This window comes from Lissotriton helveticus, chromosome 9, assembly GCF_964261635.1.
Source record: "Lissotriton helveticus chromosome 9, aLisHel1.1, whole genome shotgun sequence".
NCBI classification, from domain to species: domain Eukaryota; kingdom Metazoa; phylum Chordata; class Amphibia; order Caudata; family Salamandridae; genus Lissotriton; species Lissotriton helveticus.
The window spans coordinates 1,215,360,715-1,215,378,574 of record NC_136070.1 but is presented as its reverse complement, the minus strand read 5'-3'; the positions used below and the strand labels follow the sequence as shown (position 1 = coordinate 1,215,378,574).

At 45.6% G+C, this 17,860-nt stretch overlaps 1 protein-coding gene across 2 annotated transcripts in view; it reads right to left on the bottom strand.

Moving 5' to 3' along the window:
* Positions 1-17,860, bottom strand: part of IRAK2 (interleukin 1 receptor associated kinase 2) — a 197,144-nt gene that overhangs the window by 120,813 nt on the left and 58,471 nt on the right. For both annotated transcript variants that reach the window (XM_078661681.1, XM_078661682.1), the window contains exon 2: positions 10,243-10,422. In XM_078661681.1, the coding sequence (XP_078517807.1) occupies positions 10,243-10,422 (180 nt within the window). The remainder of the gene's footprint in view (positions 1-10,242; positions 10,423-17,860) is intronic.

The following is a 17,860-nucleotide window of genomic DNA, read 5'->3' as shown; positions in this document are numbered from 1 at the left end:
TCACATGGGCAGACATCCAGCCCAGCATCTGTGTAAGCGTTTCGTGGATATGAAACCAACAGATGTGAGCTTCCAAACCTAAACCTTATAAGGTAATATAATTTGACATGACTAAAGTAAAGAGAAAGGTAGGACTCGGTCCCCATTGAGCAAACCCAAAGTGAGTGGTCAAGAACCCTTCTTTTACCCATCTCCTGCATATCTCTTTCCAAGTACAGATACGCCATGTATGCTTTCTTTAACTTGGCCTTTGGAATTTTAGCAGTATTTGCTGGGTTGTCGAAACAATCTGACAAACCCAGGTTCCTCAGTTGGGCTTTGACATAGGAGAGCCAAGGGATTTTGCTTGCCCACTCTAGTTTTAAGCAATCTACACGAATGGCATGATTCGGGACTGTTTCTTCTTTTGCCCAGATATTGTGCCACAGTAAGAGAGGTGCTAGTTGCGTTCGGAAGGATAGAGGGATCACACAGAGTTCGCTATGGCACATGGTGGCAGGGGTGCTCCGTGGAAGGGTCAGTAGACATTTCAAAAATGAGTTTTCCGCTCGCTGAACACCTAAAGTATTGCAGGGGCCACAAACTCCTGCGCCAAATAAAGCGGCAGCGCATGTGAAAGCTTTATAGATCTCTATTATTCCATTTACAGGGTGTGAGCCTAACTTTATACTGAATCTAAAAATAGCTTCCAGGTTTTGATTAAAACCCCTAATCCTTGTCTCCATTGACTGCCGCCATGTGCTTTTGAGTCAAAGATGACTCCTAAGTGGGCACCTAAATCAATTTCTCACTTGCCTATAAAAAATGTCTTTGCAATGGTTGGATGTTTACCCAGCACCATATTCTGAGATTTTGCAACATTAGTCATGAGGCCAAGGTCACCCATAAAATTGTTAAAACCAATTAAAAGCCGTTGCAGCCCCACCCCAGTTCGAGACATTAAAATACAGTCATCCGCATATAATAAAGCTGATATTAACCTACGGCCTATCTGGGGTGCGCCCACGTGCCCATTTATAATAGAGGTTTCCAGATCATTTATGTACAAACAAAACAAAAATGGGCAAGCACACAGCCCTGGCAGACTCTACAACTCATTTTAATTGGAGCCCGCCTAATCCATATCGGACCCTCCCAGCGAACTCCCAATGCATAGCAGCTATAAAATGCACAATTGGTGGTTCTATGCCCATCTCCAACATCTTCTCCCAGAGCATTCCTCTCTGCACCCTGTCAAAGGCAGATGTCAGGTCCATGAACCCTAAGTAAAGGGAACCCGGCTTAGCTAAGATATAGTTGCCTATGACCAGGTGCAGATTAAGGCACTGTTCGATCGTCCCAAGGCCTCTCCTAAATCCATATTGAATATCAGAGAGCTTACCATTCTCTGTTACCCAGGCCTCCAATCTATCTTTCTAGGATTACTCTGCCCATGATCTTACAGGTGCAGTCAATCAAAGATATTGGCCGGTAGCATTTTGGGTCAGCCCTATTACCCTTTTTAAAGATGGGGACTATTGTCACAGTTCTCCAGGAGTCAAGGGGTGCTTGAGCTGCATAACAACCTAAAATATTTGTTAATAGTGGAAGCCAGAGGATGTATTGGCCAGGAACAAATCTGCGGGTATGCCATCCGGGCCAGAGGCCTTGTTCCTCACTGTCTGATTTAAGGCCCTTTCTACCTCGTCAAGTGTCGGAGGTGCCATACTTAAAGCCCCAAAAATAAAATTAATGCTAAAAACAGGATCACTAGTCGTTTTGTATAAATTCGAGAAATGCTCGACCAAAGTCTCTGGCATAATTGCCGCATCAATTTTGCCCCCGTTGTTCGCATTGAAATAATCTTGGTTAACAGTTTGCCAAAAGACTTTAGAGTCTTTGGTCTGAAAGGCTATGGGTAGTTGTCCCCAAGCTTCCTGCCTAATTTCTTGCTTGGGTTTCTGTAAGGACTGCTTATAGTCAATGCGTAACTGTTTTACCTCTATTGGATTTTGGTTTTTTTTCTTCAAAGTCTTAATTAATTTGTTATGGCAGCGAGTGCAATCGGCATTAAACCATCTTTTGGTATTCCGTGTACTAGGCTTAAAATTCATAGTTAAAGTGGCATTTACAGTCTGAATTATTGCCATGAAAGATGTTACCATAACTGATGGGTTTATAGTATCTTCCAGGCAATCTAGAGCATCAGTCAAGTTTGTTGTTATAATAGGATGTAGAACCCGATCAGGATTAATAGTGGACCACTTCCTGAGGAGCCCTTCATTCTTATCGTAAATGAGTGAATCTGACCTAATAAGTGCGGATTGCACATCAGTTTCAGTCACCATCTCAAAAGAGATGGGATAGTGATCGCTAGAATACATTTTGTGAATAGTAAAAACCAGGGAGGGGGATTTAAAATACTCAGAGAAAGCGATACTGTATTAAAAAGCATGGTCAAAGGTAACAAGGTGTAAGGGGTTATTGATATTTTTAACCGGATTAACTGCTTCTCTAGTCGTTCTATTAAAAATCCATTTGAATTTAAATTTCTGGGCCATGTGGGTGTCGACTTGTTTTGACTTCGCATGATTCTGAGGTGTCCTCAGGACAGGTGCTGTTTCGCAAACCTTGTCCTGCACCCCAGGGAAAGAACATGCTCATGTATTACACAAGTGCATGGTGATTCATAATTTAATTTTCACCACGTATATCACATGGCTCTGGGTTCACAGATATACAATGAAACAATTCAGTTGGGTGATAGGGCTAATTTGTTGGAACCATATATAAAGTAACAGATATTGTAGCAGCAGGAGCACTCTTTCTCTTGTGTTTATTGACAGGCCCAACTCCTACCTTGCTTTATACAGGTCCAACCCCATCTCGCCAATGGATAATGACTAGTTGTCACACTTCTATTTGTAATTACTATATGGCATAATGATGCGTTTTTAATGCATGCCTAGGTTTCAGTAATTATTCTGCCTTGTCTTTTGCGACATGATTTTGTTAGGAAGAGATGAATCCTTTGTCCTTCCCCCATCCTTCATGGCTGACACTACATTGTCTTTCTTATGTATATTGTTGTTAATACATCTATGTCTTCACCTCCTCTTAGTACCTTGCTGGCTGTGTGTGGATTCTCTCATATTTTATTGTTTTTATTCACACTTATGGTGGCCTGCCGATAGGCTTAGGAACTTATATTTCTCTAGTACGGTTATGGTTACATAACCCAAGGTCGGTGTGTGCTCCACACACCGACAATGTTATATGTGCGATGGATCGCACATATAACATTGATATTTGATGCTGTTGAGGATTTTTTTTGTCTGTCTGTATGTGGGTGTTTACGGACGTTTGGGATTGGTGCGGTTGATGGAAGATGGAACGTTTTTGGGAATGTTACTTCATTGCAGTGACATTGGAGGACTCTTTCTTAGACGATTTCAGACTGAATGTTGTTTCTGGATACAGCAACATTTGTTTCCATCGTAAACATGGGTGGATCCCATAGGCACAATGCTTTGGTGTATTAGCAGGAACACAAGAGTTAAATAACCCCTGCAAAGCTAGACGGGAATTGGTCTACCAGGACAGGCATAGGATTTAAATCACCCTGCTCCCACTTATCGCCATCAACCAGTCCCACATTCGGATTCTCGTGAGGTTCATACCGCTATATCTCTTCATACTCTACTTATTTCCGCAGGTTAGTCATGCTTGTTAATAAATCTCAAGAGTTCACGTTTAAGGAGTACATTACTAGCACGAGCAGCAGACTAGTGATAGTGGCGGATTTGCTCGACACACAGCCAGTTAACACTTATGGTCCAAATCTTGATGACATTGTTTTTTGTTTTTAATGAAGTCATGCTCAAGTGTGCGAAATATAAAGACTGGTTTATTCGGTGATGTGTGGATTTTAATGTGGCACCGCACTCATGCTTGATACAGGATTCGCTTTTCAACACATCATGTAACCGTATGACTTAGTGAACGCGTGGAGGACTCTTCACCAGACCAAGATGGAATATACAGATTACTCTTCTGCACATGACATTTCCTTCTGTATCACCATGTGGTTATATCTTGAGAGCTCATGCCCAGAGAGCACAATGTCCATATTATGACCAGAACACTGTCAGACCACTTGCCAGTCATATCACTTTAGATGATCCCCTCCACCTTCATGCTTTATAAGTTGGGATCCAAACTCTGGTCTGTGGTAAAAACTGCCTTAAAAAATTGACCATATGGGAGGCTTTTATGCTATATATATGCTGGATTTGTATTTTCAAGGAAGCAAATCCCTGCACGGCACGTTAGATCACCTTGAAACGGAACTCAAAAAGATGGACACTGAATACGCCCATACTAAAGTGAAAACTACATTGGTCAAATCCAAGGAAATGTTAATGGAGTCCGTGAGGCAGCAGACCACGAAATACTTCTCGGGAAAGAGGGACACATACTCCAAATCGGCGAAGGTGAAAGGCTGAGGAAAACACTAGCTTGGGTCATCAAAACCACCAACGATAACTCCCAAATTTCCTCGATAAGGGGAGCAATGACACTATAGTCTCCCCGCTGTTGGATATTAGAGAACCCTTTGTGCAGTTTTGTAGGGAACTACACACATCCAGGTCCCAAACGCAACCAGCCAAAATTGTGGCGTATCTAGATAATGTGGCTCTGTCATGAATCGATGGTGAGGTACGAGAGCTCCTCAATTTCCGTTAACGTTAGAAGATGTGAAAGTTGCAATCTAAAGCTTATCCAGTGGCAAGGCCCATGGAGGGACGGACTTCCTATTACATTTTACAAAATTTTTGCTGATGTCTTAGATTATTAGACGTGCACAGTGCTGCTATTAATACTCTCCCCCCTATGATGTTGGAACCTATGATCACAGTGCATTTGAAACCTAGCAGGGACTCAACATTGGAGAATGACATTTTTGCAAGAATCCTGGCTCAGCAGCTGCAACAACTCATGCAATTCATTTCATTACCGGCTGAAGCAGGCTTTATACTTCAGATATCCACTACCTTTAATCTCTGTCCATTGATGACCATATTACATCTTGTTGACCCACAATTTCCAGCTAGAGTGGCCCTTCATGTGCGAGCTTTTTTGTCGGCTGGAGCTCGACGCTCATTGTTTGAAAACAGTTGCCCTATTATATACCTATCCTATTGCTAGAATTAAAATTAACAGACAATAATCTATGTTGACAGCGATTGGCAGAGGTATGAGAGAGGGCTGCCCCGTCACATGTGCATTGGAAATGGAGCCACTGGCTTTTTCTTTATCCGGGAATTCTATTTCCGCTGACGTCTGTGGACTGGTACTAGATTACTGTTATTGTCTTTATAGGCTGTCGACGTCATCCTCTATGTCCAGAAGTCTGCCGTGAATTTATCCCAGATTAGGGAAGTTATCAAATTTGGCGGCTTTTTCTGGACTCCACATCACGTGGAATAAGTCTGAAATATTTCCGCTAACCGGAATCACTGAAATATTTTCAGTAGAGTAGCCCTTAAAATGAGTGCAGACATTGCGAAAAATCTGGGTATTTATAGAACGAGAGCCGTATCTGAATTGATACGATGAAATGTGTCTCCCCAATGACGTCACAAACAAAGCTGTACTTTACTGAACGCTCAAAAACTTTTTAAAAAGATACAGTTATGCTGTATATGGCTTCTCAAAAAGGGGTCATCGAAAAGGCATCCTACCTCGTGTAGATTTTCATTATAAATATGGGGGAAATGCTTTTTTTTAATGAAAATAAATGTTAATAAATACCTGTAGAAAATTAAAAAAAGAAATGCCATAGAACCAGTCGTAAAACTTATTTGTGCTTCAAATAGCAAGCAGTAGAAAAGTATAATATTTTTAAAGTAAATGACCACAGTACTAGGAGTAAATATATAATCATTTTCGTCCCTTTCTGTGTGCTTGTCAGCCTACGATGGTTGCTCATGCAGTCTTTCTTTACCGCCTATATTTCATTTAACTCTTGTCCTTGCATATTTAACAACACAGAACACCTTTGGGTCCTCAGTTATATCTTACAACAAAGCCAGTTGTCCTTGAGAATAAGCACTGCTTTACAACAGAACCGATGTGACTCTTTCAGATAACCCATTCATCACTAGCAATGTGATAGACAGTAAGTTAAGTAAAGGCCCCCCGAATCACTATTGGCTCCAAAAATATTTGTTTTGTGTAGTAACGTATTAAAATGTGGGCAGCAATAAAAATCGAGCATTAGCAAAGTCAATAGATCTGCCCTTGGCAAGCATGCGATTGTTTGATTTGGTTTCCAAACATGTTCAGAGATCAAAAAAGACAACAACAAAAAATAAAAGATCAAATTCAAAAGGTGGTCCAGCAACCCAAGCTTTCCACTGAAGCACACCTTTTCTGGTGGCTGTGCGCATGACCAGGAAAAATGCCATCACTCAGACAGCGAAAGATCCAATGAATTAAGTGGGACCCATTGCCACATGCTATAAGCTTTAGTTGCCAGGCCCAAACCGTAAATGACATTTGGATAGGCCAATGATTGAGGCCCTCTTTGTAGGAATATATGTGTTTATTCATACATTTTTGAGGATATGAGGTTGGAGAAACAGCCACAGTTGTCTCTAGGGCAGACCTAAAATTAGCATGTTTTGCTTTTTAGGATTTGCCTGCACAGCCCCTTGCCCTGTGCTTGAGAAATCTATTATTTTAAATATAAACTTACAAGAGACTTTCATCCGTTCTCCTCTCTTTCCTGGCTTCTCATTGGTTCCGGTGTGTGCCACGTACCTCTCCTCCATTTCTATTGGCTGTAACATATTTTCCTGCATATAACAATGCTTGTTCCTCGTCTGCTTCTCTTATCAGTTTCCCGCCTCTGAAATGCTGTTAAAATCCGCTTTAGCGATACTAGATTTTCATAAAGTTTTGCCTTTTACTATTGCAGCATATTTATATAACAATTTATCATCCTGGGAGATTAAGTGGTTTGCATAGAACCACAGGATGTTGGGCAGCGCCAATGAGACTCAAACCGGGATCCCCAGCTCTCCAATCAGCAGCTCTGGCCACTTTGCCGCATCCTCTCCACTCCTGTGTTATCTGTCAGGGAGCTCTTTCCTTCTCCTGGACGATGAGTGATGAGTGATGAAAACAACTCTTTATTCATTACGTAGGCAAATCCGATGCATTGCCAATGTTTGTTCATTATGGTGGTGATCAACAAATAACAAAGGAACAGGATGATTTTATGGTAAGGCTAATGCAGATGCTAAAGGATGGATGCAGCAAATAGAGGATATATACGAGTATTATTCTTGGTGGCTCGTAGTGCAGACTCGGTACAAAAGGGGGTGGTGATGGACGGAGCACCTGAACCAATCAAACACTCACACCCAGTCAACAGATCTGGGTTTAATCCATCACCGTTCTTTAGCCCACTCGGCCACCCCAGTTCAGACATGGCCGTATGCAAATCAGTCTGACCCGGTGCCTCATGGGAACAGTCCAGCCCGAACTGCCAAGCCATGCCTTCCCTGGACCGGAAACAAGCTTCCTAGGACCGGTTTCTGGCATTACAGCCATCCTCAGCCAGGCTTTCTTGAATCCAGTGGCAAAGTGAGCAAGGGACTCACGTCTGAGCATACCCTGCCAACTTATGGCGAACAAAGCTGTGCAAAAGGGGGTGGTGATGGACGGAGCATCTGAACCAATCGAAAAAATAAAAACACAGTCAACAGATCTGGGTTTAATCCATCACCGTTCTTACACTCACACCCAGTTAACAGATCTGGGGTGCAGACTCTTCATCCCAAACCTCCCTTGAGTAAGGCAGACTTGCTGGCTGCAGTAAAGCTTTGGAGAGTGTCCTTGCAAGCAGCAATGTCACCTGTGGTGGAAGTGGGAGGGGGACATCAGTAGAGAGGCAGGCGGCAGCTCCTAAGAAAACAATTCGGCATTTGAACTTATTATTATTTTTTTTAACAAATTAGGCATTGACTCCTAGGCATGATCAATATTTTATGACCAAAACAGGCCAACACACACACGGCCCAGTTCCATCCCACAAAATTGCTAATTGTGCTCCGCAACACACCTGGCACATGAGAAGAAACAATTCAGGTATTGCTTTCTATCACTGTTGTTGCTTTTTGTGTCGTGTTTTGATGCAATAAAATTTTGAGACTTTTTGAGTGTTATTTTGCTCTTAACAGCACGTGTTTTCTGTTGCCTATTGTAGCAGTATTCCCACCACGTATTGATAAACACAATGGCGGAACCAGTTGGAATTGTGTAGTGAATTTAACGCCACCGATTTCTGGAACATCTAACGAGGAAGATACTTTATAGAGTGTCACTAGTTAATTCATGGAAAAGAATGACCTACTATTACAGACCTTTCGCCCGGCCACTTGCCACCACACTACCTATATGGTATTGTCTTTCACTGGAGTTCCTTGCTTTCGGTCAATTAACAGGTAGGTATTTTCAAAATTACAAAGATGTTTCTCACCATCTGAACAAAGTTCTCTGGAAAACTTTGAAACTTGTTCAAGTCACAAACTTTTATGCTTTCCCCACATGTGCATTAAAACTTTGACTCTTGTAAAAATGTAAGCAAATATAAACTTGAAGAGGAAAGGTCTTCATCCTTTTACCGTCTTGCATAGAAAAAAAATCTGCAAATTGTAAAGTTCCAGAAAAAAAGTCTGCATATAGTTTCTACGTTTGGATGGCTTTAGGTATGGTGAAATCTCTCTCTCAAAGCAGAGAAAATTATCTTGCAATGCATGCAAAACTTTACCCACATGAAGACAAACTAGATGTATATGTATGCATACATTTTCCTCTCTTTATATATTTTTTTGTTTTATTTTGGAAGGGCAATGTGTTCTGTGTTACTTAAGGCATATATATGAAACTCCTTCTCCTCAACCAATACTTTACCGACCAAGTCAACTAACCTAGGCATCAATAACCTAGTGGACTCCCCTCTCACTTAGACCTTCAAGAATGGGGGTTATCTGACTGTTTCAACCACCTGTGTTTTTCTCCCCTTCACAGTATACATAAGTATTATGTCTTTGCTTATATCTTTATGCATCCCCATGCCCTGCGATGTAATGCAATTTATCTTTTCCTTTGTGTATTTAAAGCGCTCTGATACCCACAGGTCTAGCTAGCGCTATATAAAACTTTATAAAGAAATAAAATAAATGCATGAGACTTCACAAACTTCACGAATGTCCTGAATTAGGACTTTGCATGCTTTTGAATGAATTAGTATGGAGGACTTTTGTGAAGTTTCCAAAGAACACATCCTTTACTCTTCCCTAATCAGAGTCCGTAGCCACAGCCTAGACCTCCATTTAGAATATTTTCTGGTGTGACCTCTCTCTGGTGAGAAAAGACTACATTTGCTACATTTTTCACCTAGTCCCAGGTCTTCGGGACACCATTTCCCATACCAAGCCTTTAGTATGACAACATAAAGCATTCGGAGGGCTGCAGTCTTAGATAGCTTCAGTTGAACCAATTGGACTAGCGCACCCAGCAGTAATGACTTGTAAAAGGAAAGCCATAGACCAGAAAGAACAATACTAAAGTACCAAGGGACCTAAGAAGAGTCAAACCTAGAAAACAGGACCTGCAGCTTGAGAAGAGCCAGGCCTCAACTAGAAATTGTTTATTTATAAAGTTTTATATAGTGCTAGCTAGACTTGTGGGTATCAGAGCGCTTTACATACATAAAGGAAAAGAAAAATTGCATTACATCGCAGGGCATGAGGATGCATAAAGATATAAGCAAAGACATAACACTTATGTATACAGTGAAGGGGAGAAAAACGCAAGTGTCAGATAACCACAATATGCCTTAAGTAACACAGAACACAACATTGCCCTTCTTAAATAAAACAAAAAAATATATAAAGAGAGAGGAAAATGTATGCATACATCTACACATGCTTGTAATAAACCACAGGTCAACCAAGAAGTGTCTTCTGTCTGGCCTATTTTCCAGCCTCTCACCATGTGGCTTACTTCAGTAAACCATGGAGATCATGCATCAGTTTAAGTGGACAAATCAGACCAGAAATTATTTTTGTTTTCAGTATCATTCTACTACTTTTACTATTTGGGATCCTTCCCATTCTTATTCATAAAACCAGAATGCTCTGAATAGCCATTGATTTAGATTGATGAAAACCAACACACTCGCATACTCACAGTTCAGGATCACATCCCGGGCTCTATAAAGTTCTAACTTCTGGAGCAGGACCAGCAGCTCTACCACGGTCGTTGACCTCTGACCCCACCACCACATCAGCTCCCGTGTGATGCTGACCCCCGTCTTCTCCATGGATTTTATTCTCCTCAGCTCCATTTGGTCAGAAATCACATGGGACGCTAAAAAAAATAACCCAACAAAATAATGATCCACCAATACAACATGTGAAATAAGGAAGCTTTAAAAAAGGAATGCAAAAAATATATTCACACTTTTGCTTTAGACAACTTTTAAACTATGAATTACTTCCTGGTTATGTCACTCTCCTTTCACAGTCTAACTTGGAATGTCCTTGCTGCAACAAATTACACAGCTACATCGTTTATTTTAACCTTTTAAAGTATGCAGTAATTATGAAGAAATATACCACAAAAAATGGTGTTGAAATGCGAGTGGCATGGCTTATAGCCAAACAACATAACTACTTCTGCTTGAAGGACTTCAGCCCTATTTTGTTGTATTCCAGCCATCACCAGGCTTTCTCCAGGAAACACCACCCAAAGCCAACATGCCACTAATGGGCTAATCCACTGCAGCCCATTCAGACCTCCACCCCAAGGAAAAAATCTATCTTTCCAAGTATACCCCAAGAGTACTAAAAATGTCGATCTGATCTTCTGAAAGACTCTGCTCAAAAGGCAGAGTGTGGAGAAGAGTGGAGGAAAATGCCAGAAAGGCCCTAAGCAAACAAAAAGTGCAGACAGTGATTAGAGGTGCCCATCTAATTTTACACACACACACACACACACACACAAAACCCAGGTGAAGCAGCATGATGAACACCCACTTGCAATTCCCATCAAATCAGATATGAATAAGACCACATCTGCAAGGTGATAAGAGAAGTAGATTCAATAACCAGATATTCAAATTATGATCGCCAAGACATGGTGTGTGTCAAAACACGTATTTTCGGCGATCAACACAAGTTTGATTTTGAGAAAGAACTCGGAACGTTATAAGTGAAGGGGCAAACTTCAGCCAAAATCAAAGAGGGGAGAGACTGATGGAGATATCAGATTTAGGGATAAGTAGCCATGAAGAGGGTCACCGAACTAACGAGTCGAGGACGAGGGTTCATAAAATGAAACAAAGGATAGTGGATGTCAGAGATGATCCAAAAAGGAACACACACTCATGACTAATTATAGTATCGTCTGAAACAGCAACTGAATGAACTATTGTAAGGGATTTTCCCAAAACAAAAGATTGATTGGCAGTAAATAAAGTCCTAGGGACAACAACGGTGAGAAAAAAAAAACCTTGTCAGAGGAGATCGAAAATTAGGGAGCACCAGAGAGGACTATGGAATACGGCTAGGAGGTATAGGCAGACAGAGATACAATACCACAGAGGAGACGTTCTCAGTGTGCCGTTGTAGGAGAATACGTTGCTGCTATACATTTTCTGCTTGGTTATGATTACATTTACGTAGTTGCTGCTGGCAGATCATCCTGAATGCATTTATAGAAAGGGGTCACCACCGTACACAGAGTCAATAAAATATAAGATGGTAGCAGACACCATTATTCTGCATAATAAAGAGAGGAACAGGTGAAAAAGAAAGTCAGCAATGTCTTGATCAAATAATCAGGTTCATATCAATTGTATTAGGAACAACAACCATAATTAGATTGAGGATTATGATTTTGATGCATTTCTAAAACACAAAATTGAGTACCCTGCAAAGGTGTCTTGACACTACTCTAACTGAAAATAAGTTATGTGTTTTCAACAGTTTTGGAAGTTAAACTGATTTGATTCAGTCCTGAGAATAGTAGGGCTTCTATACCACAGCTTAAGAGCTGGAAGAGAGAACGCTGGTCCTCCCTTCCTTTTCAAATTAAAATAGGGAATAGTTCAAACTACGGCTTCTCCCAATATTAGCACCTTCCTTGGAACATATAGCTTTAGCTTCTCCCAAATGCTGACTGGACCAGTTTTATGGCATGCTCAGTGAGTCACACAGGCTGTTTTGAAAAGCACTCCCTGGCTTATAGGTAGACAATGTAACTCTTTAAACGTGACTTTATTTCGGCCTGGTCGCCCCCACGCTCCCCGCCTGCTCTGCCTGCCTACCTCTACCTGCTGCCTGCCAGACGCCGATCCGGCGCCCCAGCCGCCGCAGGGCCGCCCACCAAGCCCGCCGTTTTTTCCCCGCCGTTCCTGCCGCGACCCCGCCCCCCCGCTTGCCGATTGGCCCACGCGCTCCCCGCCTCCCAGCTGACCCTCCCTGACGGCTCCCTTCTTATGACGCCCCCAGAGCGACCGCGCGCAGCAGGAGCACCGATTGAGCGCCGAAGGTGCGCCAAAGGTAAGCCCGTCTGCGCCTGGACCGCGCCCAGTGCCAGGACCCCTGGTCCCCACCGCCGAAAGCCGTCCCGACGGACCTACGACGCCACCGACCTCAACGCACTCAACACCGGCCGAACACCCGGCTGCTATCGAGCCACACCGAGACGCACCCACGGACCCTTCAGCTGCCACTCCTGCAAGTTCACCTGCAACCGGACCCACGCCACACCAGCACCCACCAAGCCGAACACCAGCAGCACCCACCTGAAGTGCATCCTGCTCAACACCCGCTCCGTCCACAGACACGCCGTCGAGCTATGGAACCTGCTCGACACCACAGGCCCAGACGTCGCCTTCGTCACGGAAACCTGGATGAACGCCTCCTCAGCGCCCGACATCGCCATCGCCATCCCAGAAGGCTACAAGATCATCCGGAGAGACCGCGTCAACCAGACAGGAGGAGGCATCGCCATCATCCACAGGAACACCATCCGCATCACGACCAACACCGACGACACCCTCGCACCCGCCGAACACCTGCACTTCCAGATCCACGCCAACCCCAAGACCACCCTCAGAGGCACCCTCATCTACAGACCCCCGGGACCACGCACACAATTCAGCGAGGACATCGCCGACTTCATCAGCCCACACGCCCTCCCCTCCGCCGACTACATCCTCCTAGGGGACCTCAACTTCCACCTGGAGAACAACAACGACCGCAACACCACCACCCTGCTGGACAACCTCGCCAACCTCGGACTCAAGCAACTGGTGACCACCCCCACCCACTACGCCGGACACACACTCGACCCGATCTTCTCTTCCAGCAAGGACATCGCCTTCAGCCACACCACGGGACTCCACTGGACGGACCACAGCTGCGTCCACTTCAGCTTCAGAAGGACCACGCTCCACCATCACCAGCAACAGGCTCCCCGCAGAAGCTGGAACAAGATCACTACAGACCAGCTCGCTACTTCCCTGAGCAAGAACCCTCCCACCAGCACAACCAACCCCAGCCAAGCAGCCACCAACCTCACGAAATGGATCAGCGACTGCGCAGACGACCTCGCCCCGCTGAAGGCCCCGCCGTGCAGACCCGGCAGCAAGAAAGCCCCATGGTTTAACGACGAACTCAAGAGCTCCAAGAAGAACTGCAGAGCACTTGAGAAAACCTGGCGCAGAGACCCAACACCGGACAACATGACTGCCCTCAAGCTCGCCACCCGAAAACACCACCAGCTGATCCACGCCACCAAGAAAACCGCATTCAAGGAACGACTGGACAACAACGCACACAACAGCAAGGAACTCTTCAACATCGTGAAAGAGCTCTCCAACCCCAACGCCGGAAACAACGACATCACCCCTTCGCAAGACCTCTGCAACTCCCTCGCCTCCTACTTCCACAACAAGATCGCGGACATACACAACAGCTTCAGCACTCAACCGACGCACGCCACGACCGAACCACCGCCCCCCACCACCACCCTCCGCGCCTGGACCCCGATCAGCACCGAAGACACCATCCGCACGATGAACTCCATCCACTCCGGATCTCCGACAGACCCCTGCCCTCACCACGTCTTCAACAAGGCCGACGCTGTCATCGCACCCCACCTGCGGGACATCATCAACACCTCCTTCGACATCGCCACCTTCCCGGAGAGCTGGAAGCACGCCAAACTCAGCGCTCTACTCAAGAAACCATCAGCAGACCCAACCGACCTCAAGAACTACCGCCCCATCTCGCTGCTCCCGTTTCCGGCAAAAGTCATCGAGAAGACCGTCAACAAGCAACTGGCCGCCTTCCTCGAGACGAACGGCTCCCTCGACCTCTCGCAGTCTGGCTTCCGGGCCAACCACAGCACCGAGACCGCCCTGATCGCAGCTACCGATGACATCCGAGCCTTGCTTGACAACGGAGAAACAGCGGCCCTCATCCTCCTGGACCTCTCCGCGGCCTTCGACACTGCCTGCCACCGTACCCTAGTACAGCGCCTCAGCAACATCGGAATCCAGGAGAAGGCACTGGAGTGGATCACCTCCTTCCTCGCCGGAAGGACACAGAGAGTCCGCCTCCCCCCGTTCAGATCGGAGGCCACCGAAGTCATCTGCGGCGTTCCTCAAGGCTCCTCGCTCAGCCCAACACTCTTCAACGTTTACATGAGCCCCCTCGCAGCCATCGCACGCCAGCACAACCTGAACATCATCTCCTACGCCGACGACACCCAGCTGATCCTCTCCCTCACTAACGACCCCGCCACCGCCAGAGCCAACCTGCACGAAGGGATGACAGACGTAGCCACATGGATGTCGAACAGCCGCCTGAAACTGAACTCGGACAAGACGGAAGTCCTCATCCTGGGATCCTCACCCTCCGCCTGGGACGACTCCTGGTGGCCCCCCGCCCTGGGCAGCGCACCCAAACCAACAGACCACGCACGCAACCTGGGCCTCATCCTGGACTCCTCCCTCTCCATGACCAGACAAGTCAACGCCGTCTCCTCGTCGTGCTTCAACATCCTGCGCATGCTACGTAAGATATTCCGAGGGATCCCCACCGAGACCAGGAAGACGGTCACCCAGGCCCTCGTCACCAGCCGTCTGGACTATGGCAACTCCCTCTACGCCGGAACCACCGCCAAACTCCAGAAGAGACTCCAGCGGATCCAGAACACCTCAGCACGACTCATCCTGGACATCCCCCGCCGCAGCCACATCTCCGGACACCTGAGAGACCTGCACTGGCTCCCGGTCAACAAGAGAATCACCTTCCGGCTCCTCACCCACGCACACAAAGCCCTACACAACCAAGGACCAGGATACCTCAACAGCCGCCTCAACTTCTACGCTCCCAAACGCCAGCTTCGGTCGACCAGCCACGCCCTCGCCGCCGTCCCCCGCATCCGAAGAGCCACCACAGGAGGAAGGTCCTTCTCCTACCTGGCCGCCAAGACTTGGAACTCCCTTCCTACCCACCTCCGCCTGACCCAGGACCACCTCGCCTTCAGGAAGCAGCTCAAGACCTGGCTGTTCGAGCAGTAGCGGACCCCCTCCCCCCAGCGCCTTGAGACCCTCCGGGTGAGTAGTGCGCTATATAAATGCATTGATTGATTGATTGATTGAGTCAGATTTAATTGTAAACATGATTGTATGAACTACCTTATACTGTAATAAATCAAAGTCTGTCAGCGCTGAAGCCAACTTCAGCGCTGTTCTTTCTCATCCTTAACCTCATTTAATTTAGGGTTGGAGCTAATTTTATATATCTCTTCTTTAAAAAGTAAAGAAAAGGATTTTCATAAAATATTAGAGGTCTGGACTTCATTATGTGCAAAAGCAGGAAAATGCATAGTTATTACTAAATTAAACCCTTCCCTATGTGAATATTCTGTTGCTAACATTTTTCTGATAAAGTAGTTTTTAGATTGAGCCTAGACAGCGCTTGCACTGTCTCTGAGATATGTTGTATATACTTTGTGGGTTTACAGCCCGCCCACCAGTTTTTATTTGTTTGTGAGTGTCCTTTAAAAAAATCCTTACTTGTAAGTGGTTAATATTTATTCTTTGTTCCACCTTTTTGTCAATTATTTACTCCCACGGAGCAGCACCGTAGTACGTGTACCTTCCACGTGTCCAATTTGTTTTCCCTGGCTCAGGAACTTTTACAAAAAATTTGAACGAGCACTTCTCATACGTGTTTGTGCTTTGTTTCCCTTACTCAGTGTGACGCCCGCTTCACGGCAACCGCACTTCTTTAAGCATGGCGGCTGTTCTGTGAGAATTGCAAAAAACACAGTTGATGGACAGAATGTAGAACAATGTCATACATTTACCCCAGTCAGTACAAGGATCTGGGCCTAAATCCATCGTTTTTTTGCACTCCACACCACCCTGGGTTAGACACTGGCTATATGCAAATCAGCTCTGACCCTGTGCCTCATGGGAACAGTCCAGTCCGAACTACCAAGCTATGTCTTTCCCAGACCGGAATCAAGCATCCAAGGACCGGTTTCTGGCTATCAGCCTGGATAGCTTGACTCCAGTGGTGTGGAGAGCCTGGGACTCGCGTCTGAGCATACCAAGCCCACTCGGGGTGAAAATTGCAAAAAACACAGTTGATGGACAGAATGTAGAACAATGTCATACATTCACCCCAGTACAAGGATCTGGGCCTAAATCCATCGTTTTTTTGCACTCCACACCACCCTGGGTTACACACTGGCTATATGCAAATCAGCTCTGACCCTGTGCCTCATGGGAACAGTCCTGTCCGAACTACCAAGCCATGTCTTTCCCAGACCGGAATCAAGCATCCAAGGACCGGTTTCTGGCTATCAGCCTTCATCAGCCTGGATAGCTTGACTCCAGTGGTGTGGAGAGCCTGGGACTCACGTCTGAGCATACCCAGCCCACTCGGGGTGAAAATTGCAAAAAACACAGTTGATGGACAGAATGTAGAACAATGTCATACATTCACCCCAGTACAAGGATCTGGGCCTAAATCAAGGTCCCAGGATGCTTGTTTCCGGTCCATGGAAGACATGGCTTGGCAGTTCGGGCTGGACTGTTCCCATAAGGCACAGGGTCAGACTGATTTGCATATAGCCATGTCTGAAATGGGGTGGCTGAGTGGGCTAAAGAATGGTGATGGATTAAACCCAGATCAGTTGACTGGGGGTGAGTGTTTGATTTGCTCAAACGCTCCGTCCATCATCCCCTTTTGTATCGCTTTGTTCGCCCTAAGTGTGGCAGGGTATGCTCAGACGTGAGTCCCTTGCTCACTTGGCCACTGGATTCAAGATAGCCTGGCTGATGAGGATTATGAATCCGAAACCAGTCCCAGGATGCTTGTTTCCGGTCCATGGAAGACATGGCTTGGCAGTTCGGGCTGGACTGTTCCCATAAGGCACAGGGTAAGACTGATTTGCATATAGCCATGTCTGAACTGGGGTGGCTGAGTGAACTAAAGAATGGTGATGGATTAAACCCAGATCAGTTGACTGGGGGTGAGTGTTTGATTTGCTCAAATGCTCCGTCCATCATCCCCCTTTTGTACGGCTGTTCTGTGAGGCCACGTGCCTTTTTTTTTGCTCACCGCCACTTGTTGCTGCTTTGGGAAGGCAGGAAGCGCAGCAGAGCTGTGACAGGAAGTGGATAAAATGGGCTCCATGGTGTAATGTGCTGCTTCTGCTGAGGAAGCAACAGATGTCTCTCCACGCTCCTCGAATGCTCACTTGGACAAGATTCCCTTCA